Raw genomic sequence first — 21,583 nt, 5'->3', positions numbered from 1 at the left:
AAGCGCTTGCTTGACCTGGATATTAACAGATTATTTATTTAGCCCTTTTGAATCGCTTCTACATTTTTCAAAACGATATCTATATCAAAATAATTATGTAATGTATTTATATCTGTGCTAATATAATAATATTTAAAAAACCGGTGCTGCAACGCCGTCCCGCGCACTGCGGTGCGATTTTTTCACGACATGCACCGCGATATACCGATATACCGGTGAATCGTGACAGCCCTAAAAATTATTAATCATTTTGACAGTTCTTTTTAATAGTTACAATATTACCTCAACAATAATAGGTTTAATGGTATAATTCTCAATGAAAATAAGTTGGAAAAATGACTTCTGGGGTAAATCTCAAAATGATATTTGATAAATGAAAACGTAAATTACATTTTTTAGTTATTTCACACAATGACATACTATTCTTCATACAAATATTAACACTACTAAAATGTAATACTATTAACTTTTCTCTAAACTATTATTCATATGATGCAGGTATTTGATTACTGTGGATCATTGTAGCATTAAACGTTTTATCAAGGTTATTGCATAATAATTATTGAATACATGTTTTTGGAGGTTTATCTACATGTACCGGTACCTTTAATGCACGACACAAACTCTTGTAGGTGTTGTATTACCAATCTCCAAACTTTTGTAGCAGACATGTTAACTGGTTATGCATTCATGATATGGTATCTTATATAATTTTCACTTCCCTCTACTTTTAGTTTGAAAATTAAGCCGAATTATTCAAAATTATCCATAAAATTAAGCATTACACATTCAATTGATTTACATCATCTATACCCATCATCAGGTAAAGAACAAATCATTCTCAAAATACCAGTGAATATAAACAATCAAAGTTCAAACAGTGGCTTAATTAAAATTAGAACGTAGAGTTCATCAAGATTGGCATTCAATTATAGGTATTATCTGATACCTGGGTGATAACCTATTTATGTTCATTATAATCATATACTAAATTATCATTGATGTTTGTAATAGCAATAGTTGATCAGCTCATGTCATGTGTTGCTTTATAGATAACCCTTTTGTATATGTTCACATGGCGAAAAGCATGACCTCATCAACAAACATAACTAAAAATTGCTATAAAGCAGAAACACAACTGAAAATGACTGTCACAATTTGTTCCATCATGCAATACCCCCAAATTGAATTTTTCTTTAGATTTACGCATATAAGGGTTCAAGTATTTGGTTATTTGGATTTGGTTGCTAGTAAATTGGGTTTGAGTATCATTTGCTCAAAAACCTGCGTAATTTTATAAACTTCTGTTCCATAAATCATTTCATTCAGACGTTTCCTGTGAACAACAGTAACAATAAAATTAACAAATACATTGAGGTTGTTGATAGGCAACTTCTGTTATATCTTAAATAAAAGATTCTTTTTTTTCCTATTCAACAGAAAAGAAAATTGCTTTTCAACATTCAGCAAACTATAACCCTTCCCCCCTTTAGAATCAAAGTGAAAATGGCTTTTGCAACCAGCATAAAACCAGAACAGCCTGTGTATAACTCACAGTCTATTCAGGTTTTATGCTGTTTGCTGCTCATCAGTATCTAAGGGTTGGAAATGAAGCCTTAAAAACTTTATCAATATTATATAAGAAGAAATGTTCTGAGCAATATTCATGATAATAACAGGCCTTTTCCAGGCCCTTTTGGGGACACAAAATAGTATTGGGAATTTATTAGCAGAAAAGTCCACTTGGGTAAAAACTAATTGATCTAAATCAAATAAGTTGTATCCTTTGTCTATATGAAATTGAAATAAAATTGAGTCGCAATTATACTTAGACATTTTTTATAAAAAAACAAGAGATTTGTTTGTCAGAAACACAATGCCCCCTAATGCACCGTAAATCATGCAAATTCATTATCAAACATTCCAAAATAATTTAATTCAAGAATGTTAAACCCATTTAAGTTAATTTGCATAACTTGGTTGAAAATATATCAATTAAAATTACATTAAATGTTCAAAAAGACATTCATGCGTCCTTATTACTATTCAGCTGATAAATACACTGCCCTTAATAATACAAACGCTAGATATGTTTATGTCGTAACTATCTACCGTAATCTCGGTCAACACACTTGTGGTGTTGGCACAACCAGAACAACCTGCATATTTAAACATGTAAACAAATGGTGATCGGTCTTTTAATTTGATAAATATTAATTCATGTAGGGTTGACTAGTAATCAGAACAGTTTAAAACAGAGTTTTATCGTTGAATATTAATAATACGTTGTGTACCAAGCGATAATTCTTTAATCTTCTCACACAAAATTTGCGTGTAGCATACCGAAGGCAAAACGACCTTGACCCCGAAACGAACAAATGTAAATATTCGATTTATTGCATGTAACAGCACTGCATTAATGCAAAATAATTATTATTTTGGCGAATTTAGTTCCATCTCATGTAAATGTAGTATTTTCTTAGCGAAATGTGCGTGATAAGCGCTAATTGAATTACCAGGTGGCGATCTACTTCGCAGCGCGTAATGTTTTTTTGCAAGTATATCGCCATTTTCGATTCTGATAAATGAAACGAAATGCTTACCCTTTTCCGTTGAAGGAAACGTATGCAATTGTTCGTCATCGCGCGAAACTTGAGTAATAATGGACGGTGCGTCCATTTATAGCCGCAGAACGTAATTAAATCCGTGGTTTTATCCGCGCCATGTATCCGATGTACAAGACATATTATTTTGGTTACACTACAATATGGACAACCGCGTTACTACTACTACCAGTGTATCGCTACTCTGTTTCTGTGAAGTAAATAGGTCAAGATAAACTTATGACCTGTTTCAAAATTGCGCGCGGATATTATTAACAGCATAGCTTGTGACAACTGAAAGATACAATAGCTCGCCGTAAACTGAAAAAATAATTAGGCACTAAAAGCGGTTTATGAATGAGATTATTTTTGTGTGTTTGCTGCATTTTACAGACAGTACAATATATAGTGTGTTTAATGTGTGTGTTGTACTGTAGATCTATTCTTTTTAAAGACAGTTGACACGAATTTAATTTCTTATAATACTTTTTAAATTATATACGTCGTACTTAAATTTATTCCGAAAATTCAGAATACGTAAAGATATATTGGATATATGTGAATGCGGTGATGCTCCCTTGAACGTCTCCCAATTAACTGTTAACATATATCTGACTCTTACCAGGACCATAAATCTTGATTTAAGTTTGTATACACTTGGAGACTTTTCTAACGCAACACTTTTCAAACTTAAATATTTTCACTTGTGATCATATGACTACATTCGGGTTACACGATAAAATAATTCGTCCACGACGATCATACGCTCCAGCACATGGTTCTATCTTTTTTTGCACGTTTATAAAATATACAGATATCTTATACAATAAAGGATATATATATTAATAATGATAGTAAAAAAGGTTAGTAATAAGTCTTGTCCGACTCCCGGGGGGTGGGGGGGGAGCTAACTTCCCAAATTATAGGGTAGGGGTGTCTCGCTGAGACTTCAGAAATGTGACCCATTTTTATACCGGAACCAGGGGCGGCTCCAGGATTTCTGGTTAAGGGGGGGGGGGGATATTGAATGATTTGTTGGAGATCAAGGCTGCCGCTAGGCCCCTGGCGGGTGCTGGGCAAAGCTCTGCTAGGGGGTCCAGGGGGCGATGCCCACCGTAAGCTTCACGATTTTAGTGATTTCGAAGGCTTTGACAACCACTTCTCGAGCATGTCACGCCTTATACTTACATCAAAGTACCTTCTTATAATGCCAAAAAAGTGCATAGTTTATAGTTTTGGGTGTCCAGGGGGGCAAAGCCCCCCCCCCCCCCCCCCCCCGAAAGCTCCACGATTTTAGTGATTTTGAAGGCTTTGACAACCACTTCTCCAGCATGTCACGCCTTATATACTTTCATCAAAGTACCTTCGTATAATGCCAAAAAATGAAAAGTATATCGTTTAGGGGGTCTAGAGGGGCGAAGCCCCCCGGAAGCTCCAGGATTTTATTGATTTTGAAGGCTTTGACAACCACTTCTCGAGGATGTCACGCCTTATATACTTTCATCAAAGTGCCTTCTTATAATGCCAAAAAAGTGCATAGTTTATAGTTTTGGGAGTCCAGGGGTGCGAAGAGCCCTCGGAAGCTCCACGATTTTAGTGATTTTGAAGGCTTTGACAACCACTTCTCGAGCATGTCACGCCTTATATACTTTCATCAAAGTACCTTCGTATGATGCCAAAAAATGAATAGTTTATCGTTAGGGGGTCTAGAGGGGCCAAGCGCCCCGGAAGCTTCGCGATTTTAGTGTTTTTGAAGACTTTGACAACCACTTCTCGAGCATGGCACGCCTTTTATACTTTCATCAAAGTACCTTCTTATAATGCCAAAAAAGTGCATAGTTTATAGTTTTGGGGGCCAGGGGGGCGAAGCCCCCCCCCCCCCCCCCCGGAAGCTCCACGATTTTAGTGATTTTGAAGGCTTTGACAACCACTTCTCAAGCATGTCACGCCTGATATACTTTTATCAAAGTACCTTCGTATAATGCCAACAAATGAATAGTTTATCGTTTAGGGGGTCTAGAGCGGCGAAGCCCCCCGGAAGCTTCACGATTTTAGTGATTTTGAAGGCTTTGAGAACCACTTCGCGAGCATTTCACGCCTTATATACTTTCATCAAAGTACATTCTTATAATGCCTAAAAAGTGCATAGTTTATAGTTTTGGGGGTCCGGGGGGGGGGGGGCGAAGCCCCCCAGAAGCTCCACGATTTTAGTGATTTTGAAGGCTTCGCCAAGTTTAAATAGGTGACTTAGATCTAGTTAAGTGTAAAACATCAAATAAATTTACTTTACTTTGGAGATTTTAGGGGAGCGTACGCCGCGTACGACGCGTCCGCCCCCCCCCCCCCTGGAACCGCCTATGGGAACTCTGATAAAGTAGACCAATTTTGATACAAGATTTTTGAAAAAGCATACCCATTTGTATACGATACCATTGAGAAAATGGACCCATTTCAAAACAAGAAGTTTGATAAACCGGACCTATTTAAATACCAGAATTTGATAAAGTGGACACATTTCATACTAGAATTTTAATCTCTTCCATATCAATACAGTATACTTATTGAATTTGCTATTATATCTTTCCCGCTACTGTAATTAATTTTTTAATACCCATTTATATACAAGAATGACATTTATCATACCTATTTTGATACTGAACTTTCAAATCTATATGCATTTATATACAAGCGAATTTCTGATTTCAATACCCATATCTATACTTAGATGCTCAAAACCATACCCAAATCTATAATTTTAGTCAAAAAACACACCCCATAAAATCGGCACACCCCTATATACCCGTATATAGGAAGTAACCCCCCCCCCGGTCCGACTTATAACTAGTATAACTTATAACTAAAAATATGCATAAGGGGGGTAGTCATGTTTGAAAAGTGTTGCGGTAAAAAGGTCTCCATTCATTTTTAAGATTTTTCATTTTTTCCTTAATGTTTTCCACCTTCAATGATGATACAAAAATCAACTTAGAATTATATCGATTTTCAGTTTTTCACCATTTCCACGTGCAGAAATATGAAACCACACGAGCTGAAGCGTCAGACCGTCACGGATGGATCATTTAAAATCGTCAGCTAATTTAGAATGTAGTATAAATGCTTACATGTACAACTGTGAATCATAATATTTACTCATTACTGAATGTGAAAAGTGTGAAAAGTATTGCGTTAGAAGTCTCCAAGTGTTTTTATATACTGGGAGCTAAATCGATTATTGGAATGTAAATATACCTTCTTTTTTTAAATCACCCTTTTCATTCAGTTGTTTCCGGGTTAAAGTACAGACTAAAGTAAAAATTTAATTATATTCGTATTCTCCGTTTGCTGATAAACACTCCGGTATATTTTTTCCACATACGTGCATAAATAAGAGAGAAAATAAAGGTTAAACATTTACATGCTTTTTCTCCAAAAATGAAAATGGTAGTCAGAGCACTAAAGCGACGACGGTGCAATCGAGTTTTGAAATGTCACTTCAAATGCGTAGTACATCAAGAACCTAATTAGGAATTAAGAGCATATTATATTTTACCCATCTCTCAAATAATGTAATAAGCTTGCTTTGTATTCAAATTATATGATAATTTGCTTTTAAAAAATGGGAACAAGAAAATTTAAGGTTATTTAAAATGAACTTACAGGTTTTATTTCAGGTATAAATTTCTTATATTATATATTATCTTTTTCAGAGTGGCAAGCTACCTATTACCTATTTCTAATGAACGTATAGGATTTGTTGATTACATTCTTAAAAATTAATTAAAATGTTATCAAAATTACAATGAATTTTAAGTATAATTACAAACAAAAACAACATGCACTAATATAATGTGTTCTATACAATATATAGATATCGTCCCGATATTGTGCGTCGCCGCGACTGTCGCGCAAAATATCGTGTATCGCTTCGTGTGTAGTGTGTCGCTCTTGATAAAAGAAGAAGGGCGATATTATAGATGTAGTACAGCTGCTATACCAATGATTCCTGCACTTTTGAGTGGAAGCATGAAACTTGGCACAATTATTCTTTGACCCATTACAAACAAATCTAGATATGGATCCAGATCAGCAGCCACCCAGGAAGGCTGTGGTCAACGATTTTCAAAATGGCCGCAAAAATGGCCGCCATTCCAACTTTAATCCAAAATATCACCATAACTAGTCGTTTAATGTGCATTGTATGTGTTGAAGACTTATAGTAAATTATATACTGTCTATCCAGCAATGACCTTGAGATGACCTTGAGGTAAATTGTCAAGGTCAAATATCTCATTTCACTTTTTATGATGGGTTGAACATGTAAATATTTACATTTTTTTCTTTATTTGCCCATGTTTTGACAGGAAAAAGTATGCATTACCGTTAATATGATTATGTTTGATCGCGTAAACATACACATAACTGATGCACTGCTATATGGGGGATTATACAGGGCATTGTAAAAAAAACAAGGTCAAGTTGTAAAGTATGCCAGCCTAACTGATGTTAGTTATAAAACATGATTTCATCCAATTGGCAATATCATTTTGGTGGATGTGCGATGAAAAAAGGCATGTTATTCCGGGAAGCAACGGCCTTCACAGAAACAGAGAGCTGTACACTTAAGGCTGGCCTTGCTACACTTGCACAGTCCCCTGCAAGCTTTCTTACATCCACAGTGAATAAGCTCATAGCACATATCTTGGGCTTGTCCTAGGGTAGTCCACCTTGGCTTCCACGTACCCGTGCCTGGTTTCTCCCATCCCCAGAGCGACGGGCTTGGTAGTGTTTGATTTGCCTGTAGAGCTTTCCCCCAAACATGGCCTCCTTGGTACACCGCTCGCAGTAAGTGATGAGTGAGAGCTGATTGTGTTGGTGGAATACTCTCCAGTGCCTTTGCCAACACCAAACAACAGCCATATTTCAGAGTCTGGAATTCTGTGGAAATTCGATAAAATAATGACGAACAGAGATCTCTATCTGACGCAGTGATCATAATGCTCCTGTAACCTGATAGGGCCGCATCATACAGGTGAAGTACCATCCTTGTATCAGCCTCCTCGTGAGTGCATGGCTCAAAGATTGTATTTGCTATCCTTGGAGGGGCACATAAAACCTGTTTACCTGAAGTGCAAGAGATTTCTTTTCCATCTTCCGAAAGAGACAATGACTGCTGAGCGAGAGACTGAAAAAGTTCCGTTTTGTTCTCGTCAACTCGAAGAAACGACTGCCAATTGTTGGGTACACGGTTTGAAGAGGTGACACGTCTTCTTGAGCCACGTCCTCTTCTTCCTCTGGTGGCTGATTTAAGACTATCTGCAATGTATCGGTCCCAGATTAAATCCAATCTTTTTACATGGATAAGTCTTTCTGAGAGATGTGACAAAAACACATTGTCAGCATAGTCCTGAAATGTTTTTGAACCTCTAGGTTGTAACATTTGAACCAACATCGCCCCGTCTAGAATGTTAACTCTTGAGGTTGTTTCTAAACGGCGTGAATGTGATTCTAGTACACTAAGAAGATCAGCCTTTGTTCCTGATCTCATTTCCCCATTTTTGGCCAAAGCAGGTGGATATGGTTGGTTTTCATACTTGAAAAACTCATCCAGGTTTCCTTCCCGAGACTGGCATGCAATATACAGCCTGGAAAAAAGGGCACAGTCATCTTTTAATATTGCAAGTTGGGGTTTTGTCTTGTTTGACACCTTTGTAAATTGGAACAATGCCAATTTGTTTCTCTTGATGGGCTCGCTTATAGGAACAGATCTTTTGATGAATCGTTCATCTTGAAATCTATAGTACTGCTCCTTACCGAGTTGCAGAGCTTGCTTAACAGAATCCACTACAACTTTATCCATGATATCTTTTGTATCAATAGTAAGAAGGTTCCCACTGTCCTCTGTAAAAGGGTTACCCATGTATGTGATTATTGATACGAGACCAGCAACTTCTTTTTTGAACTTTGCCTGAACAGCAGGAGTCTGTTCATGGTGTTTCTGAAATACATTTTCCGTAATTTGATGACCTTCATATTCCTCAATCATTCTTGACATTTCCGGACCAGCCACCATCCATCGTGTCAGAGCGGATGGATTGTCGGTCAGACCAACAGCCCCACCATCACCTTTAACTACAGCATTACATTGTTCATGTGCCTGATCAAGGGCCATAGCTGAAAACGGGCGAGTAGTCTTATAGGCTACGAAACCCCCAGATAAAAACTCCTGATTTACACTGCTGGCAGAGTGACTGACAAAGAGCTCATGTCCCTAATATGAACAGACAACCATCTGGCATAGTTGGTGTGGTCTAAGCTAAATACCCATGGAATCAGTTGTATCAGAGACTCAATATATTTGGTAAAGTTTCCACTTCGTATCGAGTTAATTAAGCTGAATATACATAGCTCAAGTTCAAGTACATGTGACCAATACAGAAACTGTGGTTGCTCAGATTTCATTTTGGTACACCAATCTAAAAAATCCAGTACAGCTTCATCTTCTGGAGTCACCTGTTTGTAGTGATCATATGCTTGATTTCTTAAGATGAACAAAGCAGCCGCTGTGACCTGATGAGCATGCCTTGTCCTTGTCAGATGTGTGACCTTGATAAATGAGTCCGCCACCCCACTAGTTGCAATTTCTGCCGTGCATATGGCTGTAGTCCACCCGCTACACTCTAACCAATTCCCCAGGGTCTTGAATGCTGCCATTTCAATATGGAGTCCACCCGACATTATAACAAATTTATCTTCACCGTGGGTATTAGGGAAGTTCCACTGAATTGATTTTGCTATAGCAAATAATGGTTAATCCATGGTGCTAACGGGAACTTGACCCGGGTTCAGCAGTTGTATGGTGTCGCTGATAACATTCATAGAATTCTTTATCATTGCGATGGAATGTGCAAAGTCAAGAAAGAGGGCATGAGGGTGACAGTTGTTTTCATATTATTAAATGGCATTTGTTTAGAAGCATGATATGCACCCCATGATATATAGTCCTCTATGTCCAGCTCAGGTTTGTCCAACAAATGTTTTAGGTTATTCAGCCATTCATACTCCTTCACTATCAAAGGATCTATTTCAGGAACTTCAGAACGTACAGCTGGACCAACTATTGGAGGAACAATTTGCTCCTTCTGTGCAATAATAGTAGGTGTATCTATCTGGCAAAGCTGTAATCTTCTTTCCAGCAATCAGTCTTTCATCAATTACAGGGTTAAATCTTGGTGCACCTTCAAACCCCAATTTTGGGTGCTGCATAATAGAAATGCTTGTTCCATGAAATGAATCCATAGAAGTTGTACTGCTAGGATTATGGCCAATGTTATCCACCGCTGCTGTAGTAAATAAATGGTTAGAGAGCTTTGGTGGGCACACAATCCCATCTTCCTCATACTTGGCGCATACACTGTTTGCAACACCTGTGGAAATAGACAGCAAACGGTCATACGATATGCATAAGCCATTATCGTACAATGTGTCTATCAGAATCCGCTTTCTCGTCTCACCATGAACTTTAAGAGCAAGATAGATTGGAAGTGGGGTCTCTCGATCCTTACTATGACGACGAAAAGCACCAGTCCCACTAGATTTTAGGCTATTGAAAACAATAAGCTGTGATATAGCAATAGAGGCACATGACTGTGTATGTTCACCTTCAGATTGGTCTTTAATTTTAAGACCATCAAGAATCATACTGATCAAAGCTGCTAGTGTTTGAGGAACCGATTTGATTGCCAGTGAATGTCTGCTTTTGCTGAAACACATCACGCCGCACTATTTTGTCAACTTTGCTTAGGAGCAGAGCCTCCGAGTCAAAATCTTGTTCTAATACCTGTTTCAGGACTGATCCAACGTCTTTATCGAATGCAAGTATGACTCTACCCTTTTCAGTGTATTCTCTCAGACTAGGCAAAGTCGACAATAGACGATTTTTAAGCCTGATAGTGTGCACCTCAGTTACACCTTTTAGCCCTAGTTCATTCAGCCGGATGCAGTACATCTTTTTAAGAAAAGGCATATGAAAGACTGGTATTTTAAGGCCTTCACTGTTTTCTATACAATGTTCCATGTACGATACAAGATCTGCAAATGCCAAACCATGCATTGAGCTTTCTTTCGAACTTTGCGCTGTTTCCTTTGCAGCTAATTGTCCGCGTCTGTAAAGTGCAAAAAGACATTTTTTGTGGTATTGGGCTTCAATAGCAACCATGTCACCAACTGAAAGTTTAGCCCAAAGTTGTGTATCTTAAAGCTCTATAGCATAGTTTCTCACTTTGAAGTCAAGTTCAAAGGTAGAGGCTCTATGGAGGCCATCAAGTCCTGCTGGCTCATTACAGAAAATGCAATTGCTCACAGTTGATTTCAGAAGACTCGCCCTTCTGTACTTTGCAGATATAAATTCGGTTGAATCTTCAATCTTCCTTTTACGAAGTCTTTCTAATTTCTCATTACTTATTTTATCTCTACAAGACTTATGCCATGATGCACGATTTTTCAGCATAGTGTTTCCTATTCCAGTCCCATCATCTAATAGCTGAATGTCTATATTAAATGGCAAACAATTAAAATCATTGAAGTGCTTTAGGTTTTCAGACACATAACTATACCCAGCCCCGATGTCTTTTCTCAATGAGTTAGCGGGGCATTGAAGAGGCTGGTTGTTATGTTCTTGACATAAAATACACAATTTCCAGTTAAAATATTGATGTGAAGCACTGGCTTCCATACGATCGTGTTCATTCTGTGAGTTGCTTGCCATTCTAAAAGTAAGTCTTTTTCGATCTGTCCCTACTTTACATATAATATTAGTTTAATATTTTTAATATTACAATAACCCTTGGAAATTTGTAGTGAACCTTTCAACATAGGTTGAATAATTCGTTCGTATAAAGCAATTCAGAATTGACCTATATTGCTACTTTTCACTGAGTGCACACTATTTATAGTATATTCCGCTAATATTGATCTTCATTTGCGTCAGATGTACGTCGTAGTCATATCCTCTCTTGCTGATAAATATTTCGGGATGGTGTATGTGCTTTTAAATAAACAAGAACATGATATCATTTTTGAGGGAAAATAAAAAATGTAGGAAAATGACAGTCTCATTTGGTGTGCACAATGTTGCTTTTTTCATGATGTTTCCAAATGCTAGTACTATTATTTAAATGTATACCCATTTGAAAGACCAAAAAGGAGTGGGGATAATGGTCCACACATAGTTAACTCCTATCTGGTTTGGTTTAATTGCCAAATTAGGTCAATTTTGATTTCAGGTTTTATACAACCGCCATTTTGGCGGCCATTTTTAAAATGGCCGCCACAAGCGCCACAGATACATGCCGACCTGGATCCATATCCAAAATTGTTCAGGATAGATTGGAACATAAGTGTGCCAAATTTCATGCTTTAACTCAAAATTGCAGGATTCGATGAAAAATTTGACCGAGGCAGCTGCACTAATGGAACTATCCGGATTCCGTAAAATGCGATATTTGATTATAATTAATGGAAAAAAGGGAGGAAATAATAGAATAAATGGAATAGCAAGCCTCGCGCTAACATTGGTTCTAAGACTCGCATGATAAACTTGATCTATATCAAAAGCTCAAAATATTTTCAATATATTAAATTTCATTGGAATCGTTATAAAAATAATTGATTGATAATCCGCTTCATACAATAATGTAATGGGGTTATGTATGCACATTAAAACGAAGGGGCAGAACTCCTTTAACAAGGGATAGATGCGTAATACTAGCAATCTACATTCATCAACAATGTTCTATGCAAATTAATGACGTTTCATGTTCATATCTTTAACTGTAATGAAAATACAGATTAAACAGAAAATAGACAAAGAACAATAACTTTGTAAAAAATGAATAAAGTGTTTTTTTCTTGTCACATGAAATGAAATAATGAGTTTCAGGATAATTAATTAAATCATTTTTCGGCTATTCTCTGCCCGTGAAAATTTCAATATGATGGTTTGCACAACAAATAATTAAAATTATGCAAAGGACAATAACTACTATAGACAAAATAATTAGTTTGTAGCCTACCCTGCTTCTCAATAAAGCTTTTCCGAATATGGAGTTGTATTTAAATCATGTTTTTACTTATATATTTTGCTCGGCATATGAACAAATGGCAAATAATTATGTTACATTTGTTAGATCGAGATGGTCAAACTGCAAGGTGTTCTTCTCTCAATGGCCGTCTCATTATTATATGACAGGTGCATTGCAAAACAAAGTAAATATCAAGGAAATATGACTATACAAGAAGGCATCTAGCAAAAAGCTTAAAGAATTAAATATCTATCTACTCTATACTACACTACTACAGACTACTACGAATACTACTACTTAAACTACATACTACGACTAACTACTACATAACAGACTAATACTACTACTACTAACTACTAACTACTACTGACACTACTACTTACGAACTACTACTACTACTACTACACTACTACTACTACTATACTACTACTAACTACTACTATAACTACTACTACTATATACTACTACTACTACTACTACTACTACTACTACTACTACTACTACTTCTACTACTACTACTCCTCCTTCTACTACTACTACTACTACTACTACTACTGCTACTGCTACTACTACTACTACTTCTACTACTTCTACTACTATTACAACAACAACAACAACAGCAACTACTACTACTTCTACTGCTGCTGCTATTGCTACTGCCATTACTACTCTACTATACTACTATTAGATTCTACTTCTCTACTACTAGACGACTACGACGACTACGACGACGACGACGACGACGACTAACGACGACGACGACGACGACGACGACGACTACTACTACGACGACGAGACGACGACTTCGGCGGCTACGACGACGACGACGACTACTACGACGACGACTACGAGACTACTGACGACTACGACTACGACGACGACGACGACGACTACCACGGCGACGACTTCTACGGCTACTACGACGACTACGACGCACGACGACTACGAGAGAACGACGACGACTAACGACGACTACGACTACTACTACTACTACGACTACTACGACGACTACTACTACGACTACTACTACTACTGCTACTGGCTACGACACGACTACTTCTACTACTTCTACGACGATTACAACAACAGCAACAACAGCAACTACTACGACTACGACTACTACGACACGACTACGAGGACGACGGCGACGACGACGACGACGACGACGAAGACTACGACACGACGACGAGGACGACGGCGACGACGACGACGACGACTACGAGACGACGACACGACTACGACGACGACGACGACTGACGACGACGACGACGACGACGACGACGACGACTACTACGACGACGACTACGACGACGACGACGACGACCACCACCACCACCACCAGCAACACACGAGGAGGACGACGAGGACGAGACGACGACGACGACTACGACTACGACGACGACGACGACTAGACGACGGCGACGACGACGACGACGACGACACGACGACGACGAGGACGACGACGACGACGACGACGACACGACGACGACGAACGACGACGACGACGGACGACGACGACGACGACGACGACGACGACGACGACGACGGGGACGACGACGACGACGACGACGGCGACGACGACGACGGACGACGACGACGACGACGACGACGACGACGACGACAACAAGACTACTACGACGACGACGACGACGGCGACGACGACGACGACGACACAACAACTACGACGACGACGACGACGACGACGACTGACGACGGCGACGAACCGACTACGACGACGACGACGGCGACTACGACGACGACAACAACGACTACGACGACGACGACTAGACGACGAGGACGACTAGAGACGACGACGACGACGACGACGACGACGACGACGACGACGACGACGACGACGACGACGACGACAACGACGACACGACGACGACGACGACGACAACAACAAGACGACGACGACGACGACGACGACGAACGACGACTACGACGACGACTACCACCACCACCACCAGCAACACCACGAGGACGACGACCAGACGACGACGACTACGACGACGACGACGACGACGACGACGACTACGACGACGACGACTAGAAGACCACGACTACTAAGGACGACGACGACGACGACGACGACGACGACGACGACGACGACGACGACGACGACGACGACGACGACGACGACGACGACGACGACGACGACGACGACGACGACGACGACGACGACGACGACGACGACGACGACGACGACGACGACGAAGACGACGACACGACGACGACTACGACGACGACGACGACGACGACGACGACGACGACGAGACGACGACGACGACGACGACTACACTACGACGACTACTACGACGAGACGACGACGACTACGACGAGACGACCACGACCACCACCAGCAACACCAGGAGACGACGACTAGGACGACTACGACGACGACGACTACGACGACGACGACGACGACGACGACAGACTACGACGACGACGACTACGACACGACGAGACGACGACGACGACGACGACGACTACGACGACGACGACGGACGACTACGACGACGACGACGACGACGACGACGACTACTACTACGACTACTACTACGACGACTACTTGACGACGACGACTACGACGACACGACGACGACGACGACGACGACGACGACGACGACGACGGACGACGACGACGACTACGACGAAAAACGCGACGACGAGACGACGACGACGACGACGACGAGACTACGACTGACGACTACGACGACGACGACGACGACTACTACGCTACGACGACGACTACGACGACTACGACGACTACGACGACTACGACGACGACTACTACGACGACTACGACGACGACTACGACGACTACTACGACGACGACGACGACGACGATACGACGTACTACTACGTACTACTACTACGACTACGACTACTACTACTACTACTACTACTACGACTGACGACTACTACTTACTACTACGACTACGACTACTACTACTACTACTACGACTACTACTGTACTACACGTACGACTACTGACTACGTAACTACTACTACTTACTACGAATACTACCCTTTTACTGTTGTTTGAATGTGAAAAACCAAACGACTACGAACTACTGATAATACTACGGATACTACTTACTTAATGTTATATATAATAATAATATAATGAGTAATAATAATAATAATAATGATAATAATATAAGAAGAAGAAGAAAGAAGAAGATCCAGCAGAAGAAGAAGAAGAAGAAGCAAGAAGAAGAAGAAGAAGAAGAACAATAATAAATAATATAATAAACTAACTACTAATAATAATAATAATAATAATAATAATAAAATAATGCTATACTAATTATAATTAATTATAAAATAATAATACTAATCATTATGATAATAATTTATACGTTACTAATGACATGAATACATCAGAAGGTTCTGTTCATCTGGTCTGTTTTTGCATCAATTGTTGTACTTGGATTTAAAGTCTTCAATTTGTGTAGTTCTATTTTATTCAAAATTTGAAGCTATACAGTATTTTAGTTTTAAAATGTTTTGTGTATACCCTTTTGTTAAGTTTGCAGTTTGGAGATCCTTTTTACTTGTTGAGCCTCCACTTCTTACCATTGATCCTTTAAATTGCATTTCGCATTATTCCGTGGGTGTTCGTTGCGTGTTTGTGCTTTTTTTTTACAGAGTCAGAAGTATATGCGGCACTAAGTCACTTACAGTAAATTACGTACTTGCTACGAAATGTAAATGAATGAAATTTATACAATAATACATTACATCCGATCACAGATCTATACGACTTACGAGATATGTTTTATCCCGGGGAGGCAATTCATTTAAAAAGATACTTTTCGGTCAGTAGTTGTTTCCCTGATACAGCATCGCGCGTTAAATTCATCCCACGAAATACTACTCATAGTTTCAATTCAACACGCATAAGTACACGTTTTCTTACTATTAATAATGCACGACAAAAATGTGATCGTGCAACTATCTTTGCACCATGTACACAATAAACACTTACATGTAAACGCAATTCAAAGACAAATGAAAGATTTCATCATGCAAATAGATATAACTATTGTATAACAATTTCAGAAACAGTCAAAATGGCGTTATATACTCTTCATAATTGCACTAAACAATCATCTACAAACGTTCTATATACTTTCAAAATTATAGTTATGCATTATCGAACTTTTATCGTGCGGTATTTCGTGATACCCGGTCACCGTCTAGTATTTTTGAAATAAATATGAAAACTATCGGAAATATATAAAGCTCGCTCTGGAACAGCCGGGGCTTAATGCAGGTGCGTAAAGTGTCGTCCCAGATAAGCAGGTGAAGTCCGCACTATGTAAAGATCATGTATAATATTACTCTTTCCGATTATTAACGTGTAGGTTCATTTTCTGTACACTCATTCAACTAATGAATTTCCATATTTAGTGTGAGTGGGAAATACAGTTCCGGTACCTTGTTTTTGCTGTACAAGACATCGTTCAAAAGTGGCGGAACCATTGGTAACATTATTTGAGCCTTTGCCTCGGAAAACTTGGTTAATGCGTAATTCAAGTTTAAGCGGAAAAGAATCGTCCCTGATTAACCTGTACGAACTGCAAAGGTTTACATGGGACGACACTTGTACGCACATCCATTAAGCTCCGTTTTTACGGACAGATGCTCATTTGTTTTATATTGCTATAGATGACTCTTCTGATTATAGAGGAATATCATTAATTATTGTAATGTATTTTCCAATATTGTATACAACAGAATATGCAAATGGCCAGATTTAAATACTAAAAAATTGCAGAATCACAAGCCGGTTTCGCAACGGATATTCAACCATCGACAATTTATTAACTCTCCAAATTATTGCTCAAAAATATACATGTAGACCTGGTGGTAGGTTGTATGTTCTATACGTGGACTTAAAAAAAGATTTGATAGTTTGATTCTTCATAATCTATTTACAACCTGGTGTCAGAGGGAAGCCTTTTTACGTTTTAAAATCCATATATTTCCATATACTCGGATGTGTACGGGTGAATAATAACGTTACGCTAAACTTTAATTGTAACACAGCACACTAATTTTGAATTTGAACACACACGAGTTTTCTACCTTTCTAAAATCTAAAGAAAAAAGGGTGTTTTTTCCCCGAAGACAGCTCTGACATAATTTGCATTTTTTTTTTCGATGACGTTGCGTGCTGCGTTGATACTGAGATCGAGCTACAATCACAATTGAACTCGGAAAAGACGGAAGTCCGTTAATATCATACGAACATTGGATCTATACAAATAATCCGGGAAATGTCACATCTATATATTATACATATATGGTTCTTCTTTTAGCCTAAACTATCATGGAGGAAAGCGAAGGAAAACGTGCAGCTCAGGCCCAAAAATCAAGTTATGCCATTAAATCATACCACAGGAACTATTGATATTTTTCATATTGTTTTAAATATTTTATATCGTTTGATTCAAAGATCAAAACAATACTTACATATGGGTCCGAGATATATGGCTAAGAAATCTCAGACATTCTTGAAAAAGTACATGTATAGAATATTGTAAAGATTTGCTTAGTGTAAATAAATCTGTAAATTATAGCAAATAACTAGCAGAATGTGGTAGATGACAAATTTGTAAACATTATCATGTAAAATGCGTTACATATTGTTGAAAATTGATTAATATGACAGAGAATCGATATCCTAAAATGGTCTTAGTACGTTTAAGCGGCATGACGTAATCGGAAGAACTAATCTGTAAAAAGTATTTTGTACCGTTACGGATTTTGTATTGTTTGGATAAGTAAAGAGAAAGGAAATGTGGAATTATTCTTAATGTAATTTAAACAAAAATTGCTTAATTTTAAAACACATAACTGGCTTGAAGATGTGATACATACAAACAGTTAAATTCTATGTAAAACAAAGACAAATATTTGTTTATCGATATACAAGTTTATGTTCGAAAATCAATTGCTAGATTCAGTTATAAAGAAGCCATTGAAATTTATCGGCATTTAGGAATTTTAAGAGAAGACCGATTATGTACATATTGTTCAGTCTGTTGTAATGATATATGTATTGAAGATGAGTATCATGTATTTTGTCCAAAATTTAACCAAGAAAGGCAAATGTATATCTTTTTATGGCACAATGGTAAACACATCTTCCTTTTTTTTAAATTCTTTTGCAAATTTCCGATGAAAGATAATAAAAAGCATAGCCTTTTTTGCAAACGAAATAATTAAAAAAAGGAAGATTTATATTAAAATTTGTGTTCACAATTGATGAACACAACTCAAAAATAATATTTGGTTACTTATATATTCTATATTTTGGGCCGGTGGCCTTTATTTACAAATAAACGTTTGTCTTGTCTTGTCCTGACATACGAAGTGATAATACAATCATATACTGATATCAAGATATTGTCTTCTTTTGTTTGATGCTATTCGGCTAGGAATTTATAAAATGCGCGAGGATTTAATTGGGAGCCATTTTAACATTTTGTGTACTGTCGTGTCATAATGATAACGGAAAATGAGTAACAAAGGACGATCAACGTATATATTGGAAACACGTTCTTTATTTTCTTCATCGTTGTCGCTTAAATATAACAGTTTATTAAATGCTTGTTTTATATTATTGAATCAGTTCAAATTGTATGATTGAGTATTTCGCATATTGTTAAAAAAAATAACAATTAATAAAAGTATGGTTTACCTGCATAAATAGTTTGGAATTGCATATTTATTTAAATTATAGAATAACAAAGTAAATGTTGAAAATGGTTCTTCATTGTTCTATGTATATTGTTAAATCACTCATTTTATGACAATTATAATTTTTTGTTTAAATAGGCAATCTTACTGAACATTTGCGGATTTTAGGTGATATTGATACTGATTTTAAGGTGATGCCATGTTTTATACAGTAAACTTGAATGTACAGATATTTTTCAATTCATTGCTTTGTAACTGAATTGATGTATTTTTTAACACCTTCCTGTAACTTTTAATTTAGTGCTTTGTTGGAAATTGAGATTTTCATGTTAAAAAGTATGCATTATTCAAGATATATTAAATCTGAAATATTATAAATGTGCAGGTATCAAAGACAAATGCTGATACCTGCACATTGATAATATTTCATTCACTATGTGTGTAATTTCCTATCCTTGACATGAATAAATAATCATGTAAGAAACAAAAATTTGTTTGCAGCTGGTTGTTACTGCATGTGTAATTTCTCTTCAAAATGATCGCTAAGCCAGAATGAAATGATTAAAACTTTACTTGTAGATGTTTTGAACTAAAAGACAGTTCTTCATGATTTTGAAAGCCCGGATATTCGTTCCTGCGTTATTTTTACAGACAGGACATTTGTTCCTACATTATAATGCCAAAACGGCCATTGGTTCAAACATGTTTGCTATCCCGCACATTCGTTCCTACATTACATTTATTTTATTAGCGCCAAGTTTGTGAATTGAATAAAACATAAGAACCGAATTAGAAGTTGATATTGGTATTTTTCTAACTTATAAGTATTTCAATATATCGACATAAAATCAAATCTGTAATCAACGAATCCTTGTAGGAATCGGAGCGACTTTAATGCATATCCATCGTATTGTAGACTTAGGCGTGTGTTTCTTGGCGTACGAGTGACCTTAGAAGAATAGCACAGGCTGACCGCGTTTGTATATTAGAGGTTATATGTTGGAAGTGAATTTGAAGAAGTCGGTCATTACTAAATATGCATATACTTTTTCATACTTCAGTAAATTTAAGTTTAAAAAATCGAGACGTTCGTTATTTAATTAGTCTTCTTATTAATATAATCAAATTAGTCGGCTCATTCTGTGTCGGCTGTTAACTAAGTAAGGAAAATTGAACGGAAGGAGTTAGTCAACAGCGTAATCAGTTGCAGCCAGTCTCCAGCAGACTCATTTCCATCCGTTTTTCAGCGACACCTCACAACAGCCCAAACAGCCAGGTCTGCGCAACAACAGCTGACTACACAGACGAGGAGACTGAACAGTTCTATAAAGATGTAGAGCGCATCATGGCCAAGGTCCCGAAGAAAGACATCCTCATTGTCCAAGGCGACTGGAACGCCGACATTAGACCAGACGCATAACAAAACTTGTCAGGGACGGTTGGTAGATTTGGCATAGAGAGACCAAAGACAGAGGTTTGAGACTTCTTGAGTCTGACAGAAGCCACCAACTCATCCTTGCGAACACGCTGCACCCACACAAACCGTCCAGAATAACGACTTGGCATGCTCCAAACGGGCAAGTACAAAACCCGATCGATTTCACAATGGCGCCTCAACGGTTCAAGTCAAGCATTAACACAAGAACACAAGAATCCTGGCGCATACATCGGCGGTGACCATGACTAAGTGCTCAACACCGTCAATCTGAAATTAAAGAGCAATCACGTCACAAAGAACCCTCGCTTTAGATTTGACTTGGAGAAATTAAACGATCTAGTGATAGCAGATGTATATCAAGTGCAGATAGGTGGCAAGCATCGACACCATAAGCAATAACATCAAAGATGTCCTACTGTCATTGGCTGAATCAGTGCTCGTGAGATAGAAGGAAGAATAAGCCATTGGAAGACCGAAATCATGGACCAATGTGACACAAGAAGAGAGCTAAGCCATGAGAAGTACACAAGCCCGTACTCTTTCGAAAATTTCATGAAAGCGAACAGGGATGTAAGGTAGAACATGAAAGATGTCAAGGAGGAATGGATTTAGGAACAATGTATCATCATCGACAAAGAGATGACCGCTGACAGCATTAAGGAGGTCTGCACCCTGAAGACCCTCACGAATAACAGTCAGGCCAAGTCCAGTGGTATATCAGTCGCTGACGGGAATCTCCTTACCGAGAG

At 38.2% G+C, this 21,583-nt stretch overlaps 1 protein-coding gene across 2 annotated transcripts in view; it reads right to left on the bottom strand.

The window, feature by feature from the left end:
- LOC127847351 (CTD small phosphatase-like protein) overlaps window positions 1-2,802 on the bottom strand; it is a 52,321-nt gene extending 49,519 nt beyond the window's left edge. Inside the window, exon 1 of one of the 2 annotated variants that reach the window (XM_052379204.1) lies at window positions 2,604-2,802. In XM_052379204.1, the coding sequence (XP_052235164.1) occupies window positions 2,604-2,679 (76 nt within the window). In that variant the 5' untranslated portion in view covers window positions 2,680-2,802. Of the gene's footprint in view, window positions 1-604; window positions 850-2,603 lie in introns of those variants that run through there. The other variant, XM_052379205.1, reaches the window with a different exon arrangement.
- Window positions 2,803-21,583: the final 18,781 nt, after the last annotated feature.

The sequence above is a fragment of the Dreissena polymorpha genome, chromosome 10 (genome assembly GCF_020536995.1).
Source record: "Dreissena polymorpha isolate Duluth1 chromosome 10, UMN_Dpol_1.0, whole genome shotgun sequence".
NCBI classification, from domain to species: domain Eukaryota; kingdom Metazoa; phylum Mollusca; class Bivalvia; order Myida; family Dreissenidae; genus Dreissena; species Dreissena polymorpha.
Note: the sequence above shows the minus strand (reverse complement) of the source record. Positions and strands in the feature narration are given on the sequence as shown.